This window comes from Onychostoma macrolepis, chromosome 12 (genome assembly GCF_012432095.1).
Source record: "Onychostoma macrolepis isolate SWU-2019 chromosome 12, ASM1243209v1, whole genome shotgun sequence".
Taxonomy (NCBI): Eukaryota; Metazoa; Chordata; class Actinopteri; order Cypriniformes; family Cyprinidae; genus Onychostoma; species Onychostoma macrolepis.
The window spans coordinates 13,107,798-13,118,635 of NC_081166.1; the positions used below are offsets into that span (position 1 = coordinate 13,107,798).

General features: G+C 34.8%; 1 protein-coding gene across 1 annotated transcript; it reads left to right on the forward strand.

Annotated features, from left to right (window-relative positions):
* The first annotated feature begins 198 nt into the window (after positions 1-198).
* On the forward strand, positions 199-10,538 carry kctd2 (potassium channel tetramerization domain containing 2). Its single transcript, XM_058792662.1, has 6 exons — positions 199-818; positions 1,993-2,101; positions 3,172-3,263; positions 3,794-3,889; positions 5,135-5,260; positions 7,096-10,538. Exons 1-6 carry the CDS (start codon positions 468-470, stop codon positions 7,123-7,125), a joined length of 804 nt encoding a protein of 267 aa, XP_058648645.1. The 5' UTR covers positions 199-467; the 3' UTR covers positions 7,126-10,538.
* The last annotated feature ends 300 nt before the right edge of the window (positions 10,539-10,838 follow it).

The window sequence follows — 10,838 nt, forward strand, 5'->3', positions numbered from 1 at the left end:
CAATTGTTTAAGTCTAATATTTATATTTTGCTTAATTTCAGTTACCGGTAATTATGTTATTTTAGTTTAAAATATAATTTTAGTTTATAATAATAACAACAACAATAATAATCCTCACATTATCCTTGAAATAAAAAAAATATAAAAATCCCCAAAATATTATTGTCCAGACTTTTATTTTGTCACATATGGATTTACTTGACCGGGAAGTGATATGTTGAGTCTCACCCATAATATTTGTAGCTTACATGGGTCGTTTGTATAAACAAAACGGATCGTTGTAGCGTTTTTGGGAATTGTAAGCGATGTCGCCTCGCGTGCGCGTTACTAACACACCGCAACGCTTTTGTCGTCGTTATCAGCGTGCGTAAACTCGGCCCGTTTAGCGTAACAGCGCCGTGCGGAGCGCTAAATAAAGGCATTTAGTGTCTGACCAAGACGGAACTGACTGTTTGTGCTGCGAAAATATGGCAGAGTTGCACGTTGAGCCCAGCGCGACTGGCATCATTGAGCAGACCGAGCATTGTGAGATCAGAGGCTCAGTGAACGTGAGACTCCCGTCGCCTACTCTGGTGATTCCGCCCCGGAGCGGCTTGTCCAGTCCAGGGGTCTCCGGCTCCAGAGCAGTGTTTGGGTTCCCTATGAAGAGCAACCCCACTTCCCCATCACCAGAAGCCACAGAGAAACCAGGATCTCGGTGGGTTCGGCTCAATGTCGGGGGAACCTACTTTGTTACAACCAAACAGACCCTTTGCAGGGATCCTAAATCGTTTCTGTATCGATTATGTCAGGAAGATCCAGATCTGGATTCGGATAAGGTAAGGCTCGGTTTACACCAGTAAACCATGCATCATAAATCAGTCATTTTTAATGCGTATAAGACATTAACATTATAAAGCATACAGGATTGTATGTATGTATTTGTAATGCACATATGAGGTGCAGTTTAATCCCGTATAAAATAAATACAAACCAGTTTAAAGGAGTAGTTTATCCAAAAATGAAATGTATGTCATTATTTACTCGCTCTCATGTCATTCCAAACCTGTGTGGCATTCTTTATTATGTGGAACACAAACGGAGACATTCTGAAGAGCGTTGTTAACCAAATAATTTTGGTTGGCATTGCGTTTCCACTGAGACATTTCTCAAAATATCTTCTTTTGTGTTCCACAGAAGAAAGTAAGTGGGTGATTAAATGATAACAGAATTTTCATTGTTGGGTGAACTGATGTTCAGTAGATGGGTTTCTGTAGCTGGTTTCTAGATGGTCTGTTTTGTCATTATCTACTGCAGGCTGGTCGTTATCTGATTAACCAGTTACCCTTCAATCCAATAACCACCAAGATGACCACCTTGTAGCTGATTTGTTGCTTTTCCAAGATGTTCTACCAGGTTGGACCAGCCAGTGACCAGCTAATGTCCATTTTAGACCAGCTAGAAACAAGTTAAAACGAACCTCCTTGGCCACCTTTGCTTTTGATAAATTGTTGCTGTTCCAAGATAGTATATTAGCTTGCATCAATTGGATCTATAAACTAGATGTTCCAAAACACAGCTACCAACCTAAACTGTATTTTATAGCAGGGCATACAAGTGTTATTTACAGTTCTGCAGAGGATTTCCTCTCCAAAGTGTTTATTTATGTAAAAATAGCAACCACAGTTTGACGTTTCAAAATCACCAGAGCATCTCATTTGCAAAAAAAAAGCTGTTGTTGCTGCACTAATTTACTAAAATTATTCAGTGTGCTTCTGAAGAGTGAATGGATTCAGTAACTGGGGTCTTTAAATTCTCACTCACTTGATAATCAGGAATTACTTTATCTGCTGCTTGAGTGACGTTAATGGAATCAGTGGTTTGTCAAGGGGATTTCACAAATGATTGAACAATATAACTGTAGTGACCACAACAGTGATGATGAAGTTAAATGTAAATTGAATTGCAATTGCAAAAAGCAGTGTTCACACTGTCGGTTGTCTTTTCTCACAGGATGAGACAGGAGCATATTTGATTGACAGGGATCCCACATATTTCGGACCTATCTTAAACTACTTGAGGCATGGGAAGTTGATCATCAACAAGAACCTCGCTGAGGAGGGTGAGATGATCTGGGCACGCTGCCCTCAAAAACTTCATAATGGAACAGTAATGACCTAGTTTCATTTAGAAACATCATTTTTTGTGTGTGGAAAGGTCCTCAGTGTACTCGTGTAAGAGATAATTTCCTGCAGGACTGGTGAGATCTTGAAAGGCTTACAGTCTGTGTCCAAAAATTGTGTTTTGTTTTGTGCGTCAGTGCTCCAGATTATGATGATGGCAATTATTGCGTGATGATTTATTATTATTATTTTTTTAGTTTTTTAGTGCTGTCAAAGGATTAATCGCATCCAAAATAAAAGTTTTTATTTACATAATATATGTGTGTGTTTTGTGTATATTTATTATGTATGTATGTGTGTATTTATATATATATATATATATATATATATATATATATATATATATATATATATATATATATATATATATATATATAAATACACACACATACAGTATATATTTTGAAAATATTTACATGTATTTAAATGTCTATATTTATATTCATATAATTTATATTAGAAATAAATATATTTAATATATAAAAATAACATATTTTTCTAAAATATATACACACGTGTGTAATTATATATACATGATAAATATACACAGTACACAGACATGTATTATGTTAACAAAAACTTTTATTTTGGATGCGATTAGTCGTTTGACAGCACTATTTGTTTTTTTTATTAATCAGTTTGGTCTTATAGTAGTGTATAATTCCTAATCATCATCTTTTATTGGCATGGGTGTAGCATTAAAAGGATAGCTCTGACATCTTTTACTCACCTCATGTTCCAAACTTTTTTTTTTTTTTTTTGTTCTGTTATACACAAAATAAAATATTTTGAAAAACGTCAGTGTTTATCCGTCCATACAGAGATAGTCAGTAGAATCCAATGTTGTTGGACCCTAGTGATTTTATTCTATGGACAAAAACAATTGAAAAGTTCTTCAAATGATCTTCTTTTGTGTACCACAGCAGAAAAAGCTTATGGACTATTGATAATATTTACTATAAAGCAGTAACCACATGTTAGATTTTCACTGATTCTCTGACCACTGCAGGTGTTCTAGAGGAAGCAGAGTTTTACAACATTGCATCACTTGTGAGGCTGGTGAAGGAGAGAATACGAGACAATGAAAACAGAACGTCTCAGGTATGTAGGAAAACAACAGAATACTTTGTGGGCTTGTTTTTTTTGGAGTACAGCAATGCAATCTGTCAGCAGATTTGCTATAATTATTGGGATTGCTCAAAGGAAGTATTTTATTGTCTACCTTCAAGCACTCTAAAAGTTCATCAGAATCAGGGAGTTCCTCATTCGAGAACTATTTGGGAACAGCAAACCTTCTTTGAGTCAACATTTAAGATGGACAGCTGCCGAACCTTCAGTGTAGACAAGCACAGACTTCTAGATTTGAGCATTTGCTTCAAAGAAGAGTAAAAAAAATTTAATTTTCAATTCTTGCTTGCATTGTACAGAAATAAAAAACATTCTGTTCAATATCTATTCTATATTGTCATAAAGTCATAAAAATTTGAAAGGACATTAAGGCGAGTAAATAAAGACATTGATTTTTTTTGGGGTGACCTATCCCATTAAAGGATGTTTCCAAAACCTGTGCAGCTTCATACAATGACTTATAATTCTGTTTTAGCCCCTAATTCAGAATATTGTTTTTACAGGGCCCTGTGAAGCATGTGTATCGTGTATTACAATGTCAAGAAGAGGAGCTCACTCAGATGGTTTCCACCATGTCAGACGGATGGAAGTTTGAACAGGTAGGTTTTGTTTTCTCTACACTTCCCCAGCATACAGTCATGGCCAGAAATATCGGCACCCTTGGTAAATATGATCAAAGAAGGCTGTGAAAATTAATCTGCATTGTTAATCCTTTTGATCTTTTATTTAAAAAATTCACAAAAATCTAACCTTTCATTGGATAATAGGAATTTAAAATAGAGGGGAAATATCATTATGAAATGTTTTTCTCAAATACATGTTGGACACAATTATTGGCACCCCTAGAAATTCTTATGAGTAAAAATATCTCTGAAGTATATTCCTATTCATATTTACAATTTTGAGCTCTCCAGGGTGATTATGAACTTGAAATTATCCAGCCATGGCTTCCTGTTTCACAGAAATATAAATAGGAGGGAAAACAAAGCCCAAATTCCCTTAATCATCCATCACAATGAGAAAAACCAAAGAATATATTTCTGATGTGCAGCAAAAGATAATTGAGCTTCACAAATTAGTGAAGTGGCTTTAAGAAAAGTGCTAGAGCAGTGAAAATTCCCATTTCCACCATCAGGGCAATAATTAAGAATTTCCAATCAACATAAAATGTTACGAAACTGCCTGGAAGAGGACGTGTGTCTATATCGTCCTAATGCACGGTGAGAAGGAGAGTTTGAGTGGCTAAAGACTCTCCGAGGACCACAGCTGGAGAATTGCAGAAAATAGTTGAGTCTCGGGGTCAGAAAACCTATTTTTTTATCAAATAGATACAGCCTTGATGAGCATACAAACTTCTTTAAAAAAAACAAACTATCAAAAAAAACTTTACTGATCCCAAACTTTTAAACGGCAGTGTAATGGCAGGTAACCTAAAAAGTACATAATTTAGTTATATCAAGGGTCAAATCAAATATAAATAGCACATTAAAGTTAAAAGTTACACACTTTTTTGTGTCTGCACTGTACAGGGTATAAAGAATGTTTTTGCTCTGGTGGCTGAAATGTCCGCCCAATAGAGAGAGGTTTTGCTCAGCAAGAAAAAAAATTAGAGGGAACATTGGCGTCTTTTAACTTGGACATAGAGAAGATCTCTGGATAGCCACTTTATATCTTAACAGGCATGTCCCTTCATTTTTTTAAATTGTGTAGATTGTATAGATTGTAGATGTTTTTGTGAAACAGAAAGTATGTCTACACCTTTCTTTGTGACTTACGTAAGTCACTGTTTTTGTTGCTTATCTGTTTGCTATGGTACAAACTTGACTCAACTTGTCTATCTCAAGCTCATAAGTATTGGCTCCTCCTATAACTATGGCAACGAGGACCAGGCCGAATTCCTGTGCGTCGTTTCCCGGGAGCTCAACAACTCCACTAACGGAATTGTTATCGAGCCCACCGAGAAGGCTAAGGTATGACGAACACTTTTTCATATCACCTTATCTTGTATAATTTCTTTAAAAACTTTGATAACACAATACTTACTACTATTAATAATATCATTATCATTATTTTATAGCCATATTTTTATATATATATATATATATATATATATATATATATATATATATATATATATATATATATATATATATATATAATATATTAGTCACAAAATTTTGGCCAAAATGTGCATCCCTACAAACAAGCACAGCAAACCTACAGTTTTTATTTTTATTGTTTTATCATATTTAAATAGCATTTAAAACTTTTATCAGAACAAAAAAAATCACAATTGGATGTCCCCTAAATCGTTAATAATAACAACAATAATAATAATAATAATAATTATTATTATTATTTTATAGCCATATTAATATATAATTACAACATTTGGCCAAATTGAGCAGCCCTACAAACAAGCAAACCAAACATGGTCATTTTTTTTTCAAATAGCATAAGTTGCAATTTGTTTTGATACTTTTTTTCCCCAAAATTGTGCAGCCCTGATGATAATAATAATAATTGCATTAGTAATAAATAAAATAAAATAAAAATAATAATGCTATAAAAATTCTATAAACTAAAATAATTTATTATTATTATTATTTTATTTTTTTACAAAAATGTTTAAATTAAATAAGGTAATATAATAATAATAATAATAATAATAATAATAATAATAATTGTTATTATTGTTTGTTGTAGTAGTAAAAATAATACAATACATATGTATTTTATGTGTACACACACACACACACACACACACACACACACACACACACATGTACAATATATATATCCTCCTGACTACCAGGAAAAAACTGTTTTGTGAATTTAGTATTTTGTCATGTCATTACATTGTTTAGAGCATAAGAAAAAAATTGAAAAATGATATTTTATTCATATGTTATGCCATGTCCTCTGTAGAGGACATCAGGACTTTAAAATGTCCATGAAAAGACATGAATAGACATGAAAAGGCAAAAACAGTGGGATTTTTGTTTTAATCACAAATCAATTTTCTTTTTTTTTTATACCAAACTTTATGTAAAGATGACTGTCAACTATGTTATGAAAGATATTTTTAAAAAACATTTTTCTTTACGCAAAATGTATGCAAAATGACCATAAACTAGTTTTTCCATTATACAATGTATCTATAAACTGTATCTAATTTGCATATTAATGTGTTTTTGGGGCAACATAGAATGAACAAATAAGTGTAATAATGGGAGTAATAATTAGCAAGATTTTCATAATAATATCTAATATTTAATAGGAATATTGATATGTAATTTTTTCTCTGTTCATTTGTTGGGTCTCCCAAAATGTGTAATAAACACAAGTCCTGGTGTCCTCTACAGTGGACATGTATGAAATCAATGTCCTGTCATATTTTGATTTGAAACCCTTTAACATTTTCCTGAGATGTTGATTTATGACACACAATCTGACAATTACAAAATATTATCATATTTCCATAAGGGTGTTACACTTGATCAGTAAATTAATGTCAGCCATTTTTGAAGACCAAGGAGAGGGAGTGGTCATGGTGAAACATCCAGTCATTTGGTATCTCTGAAAAGCCCTGAATGTGCCCTGAATGTGAGAAATCGCTAAAACATAATGTCCTCTACAGAGGACAAAACTCCATAGCTGGTAGTCAGGTGTGTGTGTGTGTGTGTGTGTGTATATATATATATATATATAAAAATATCAATTTTCCTTAAGTGCCATAGCAGACTGATGACAAAATATTGTAAAAATTGTAGAGCTCATCATTATCCTCATGATTCCTCCACAGATCCTTCAGGAGAGGGGGTCCAGGATGTGAGGAACCTGGTGCCTGAGCCCACACAGATGTCCCATCCCTCACTTCCTTTCTCCAGATCCTCCTCCACCACACAGCTGATTCCAAGTTCATCAGCCCACCACCTCTCACCTCACCCTCCCCTCCTCCCTTGTGCCTTTCCACTGTGGGGGTTTCAGTCCCCCTCCTCCCTGCAGTGCTGCAACATTAACCGATCAGCACCACCACTAACTATCACTGCTATTATCGACTAATCAAAAATGCGTCCGAGGTCAAACCTCAGACCATCACATTTGATGCAAGACTGCTCAGAGAGAGGATTACAGGGAAGGATTCATCATTCATCCTAATGCTTATTTATGCAGACTTCATCATCATCATCATCATCCTCTTCCTCATATCCCGGTCATTATCATCATAATCTTTACAGCTGCTGGCTTTAAATGTTTTAAGGGGGGGTTCAGTTGCCCCTGTTGGTTCGGCTGCATCCACATGACCATAATCTCCTCAGGACTTCCAAATGGCGTGCAAGATAGACCGTCGATACAGCTTCTCATAACAACCACATTAACTTACACTGTAAATCATTAGCATCATTTCAGAATTAATTTCCCATTGCCTGGTCAGACCCGAGAGCACAGCAGATGGCACAACGGATAAAACAAAGACAGCGGCTTTTGAACATTCAGAAATTTGTTTATTCAGAGCGGCATGTTTCTTTTGTTAACTACCCATTTACCCGTCTGGAAAGGACCAGAGGAGAAGGGAGAACTCATACTGCCAATTGTCCGGTCAGATGCCCCAAATCGCGTGTCCATCGCTGTGAAGATGTCTCACATTTCCAATTTGCTCCGGTTGACTTTTGTCATCCTGGATATTTTTTTTTTTTGCCTTGTCGCTGTGGATATTTCAAAACAGGAAATTTAAAAAACAAAGAAATATGTGGTTTTAGGGCATGTGAGGATTATGTATATTCAAAACATATGTATTATGAAGAGGCCGATTGCAAGTCATGTAATTGTTGATATCTGTACCATAGTGGTCGTTTTTTGTGTTTATCAAGATGAGTTTCTCTATTTGATTGGGGAAGGTTCTGAATCGACCCCTAATGTACTTTTTTTAAAAGCCTGGTTGCCGAGATGTGAATTTTTTTGGTTGTGGTTTTCCTTTAAACACTTTGTCGATGACTGGAAAAAAAAAACTAAACAGGAGACTTCTTGTATAGAGGTATCAGGCCTACATAGTCCAGGTGGTTCAGGAGACTGTTGTTGGACAAAGTGCCCACAAGTTTTGAGTCAGGGCAAAACTGCATTAGTGGCTCTTTGTTGCATTTTTTGACTCTCCCTGTAACATTTTGGCTATTTAACTGTTTAACTCATTTTTGTTTAAAGTCTGATCACGTCAGTGGAATGTTTTTGAATGTACAGGGCTCCATTTATTATGGAACGTTCTTGCCATTTTCTTTTTTAAATTTCAAAATCTAATATCATTTCAGGTAAATCATTTTAACATTGAAGCTCTGTCTTTGAAACTGGCTGCCCTTGTTGTTTAACAGCAGATAAACTTGATCTCCTGTATTTTTTTTTTATATTTACATTGTGGTTTCTCTGAATCTACTGTGACTACATCACAAATTGTCAGTATTTGAACGGTATCCAGGCTGTATTTTGGTCATTCGGTTCTTCATATCTATTGATGAAATATCGTTGAATCTAGGGGTCAGTCTAAGATGGCATCATGTACGTGGACTTTAGGTGACGTTTTTATGGTCTGCAGTGTTTTAAAGTGTTCTCTCTAAATACATTTAAGAAATTTTACCTCTTTAATCTCGTGTCCTTTGATTGATCAAATCAAGAAGGCAAAGTACTTGAGTTTGTGAGCCACTTTGTGGTTGTTGGCTTTCCCTTTCTTCGGTTGTGTTAATGTTTGCCCCCTCCTGGAGAGAATTAATTTGTTCAGCCCCACTTATTAGTCATTGAAGCTCCTGTAACAGGACCTCGGCTCTCTCACAGGATCCTATTGTACATTTCCATTGTTCAAATAGGTTTAAGGTCTAATTTCAAAGAAGAATCCTGGATTCAAATCTAGATGGCGCTGTTTAAGTCTCTCTCCGTCCCAGTTGTTTGTCTAGTGTTGTGCCTTTGACCTGTTGTGCCCTACATGTCTTCGCTCTTAGATTACTCTTCTTTAAATACAGATATGGTGTTTATTTCATGTTTGTTTTGACTAAATCAGTTCTGTTCCTTGACTCAGATACTGACTGTGCCCGTTTCCCCCGAGTTTATTGTTCTTGTTTCAGTGCTTCATCTGTATTTAGCTTTTCCGCTCCTGCCCCTATGCACTTTTCATTTTGCACCTACCTGCTTTATAATGTTCTCACTGTGTGCATTTTGTTTTTAGATTTTGTTCCATTTTTAGAATCAAACCCCATGTGAGGCACAAGGAAATGTCATGAGCAGTCTCAAGTTTTATTTAGGAAACTGATATAAATGTCACATTGACTGCTAATGCTTTAAGAACTTGAGATTGCGAGACTTCTCTGTGTCTCTTTTTCCTTAGTAATCTACTATTCTTCTTTAGGTCTTGTGCCCCATGTTGTTTAAGATCAAACAAAAAGATGTATAGATAAAGATATCTTTTTTCACAAAGATAATATATGCTATTCTGAAAAACAGGAGGTTGGCGTTTTGGAACACCAACTTGCAAGCATGCAATGTGTTGGGTATATAATATTATATGCTGGGATGTTGTCATTGTGAAGCTAAATTGGTGCATGGACAGCTGACAGATGGTATTAATGATATTTAATTAGTGGAACTTGAAAGAAAAATATGGCCCTATTTGAACTGTTCTGTACAGAAATCTATAAAATCAAACACAGTACTACTGGAAAAACTTGCTTGCTGAGGCTAAATATGCTTATGCAACATCCCATGTATCTGATAAAAAGTATAGCTTTCAACCAATGTTTTTGAGTTGGCCAAAAGTGCAGACCTCTGTCATAACTTCTTCAGATAAAAGTTAAAACAAGGTCCATGTTTAACATAAAAGTTGTTTTTTTCTGCCATAATAGTTAGTCTACATCACCTGCATGCTTTAATATACAGTACACACACATTATAACGTGCTAAAAACCTGCTCTTTCATCAGATGTTTTGGGTGTACTGCATTGTCAACAGTATTGATGTAAAGTGTCAAATATGTCACTAGGCTGTGGAGATTGTGGAGCTAGGAAAGGTGTGTTCTGGAAATGAGTAGTCTTGATCAGACTGTCTTTTTCATTTTTTTTTTTTTTTTTGTATTTTTTTTTAAGTTTGTCTTCTGATGCAGTTTCTTGCAATGTACAGATTGCAAAATGATAATGTTTGATTTTTATCATAAAATGTGTTTGTGTTTCAGACTTGTGGCGTGCTTATTTTGTTTACAGTGTTTTACATTAGAACTTTGTTTATATGTATTCTTTTTAAAAATGTAAAACCATTAAAAAACATTTTGACATTAAACAAAATTGAGATTGTGCTCTCAATGGTAACTTCTGGACTGCTAAATATTTTAGAGCCTGATTCAATTAAATTTTTATTATTAACTATGGAAATGTTTAGTTATTTTCCATGTTAGGAAACCATAATTTTACAATTCCCTGATATTTCATGACTGTGGGACCATGTAAATAATACCATATTTGAACTGAAGGTATACTTCACCCATAAACATAAATTCGACCAATCCCATGATTT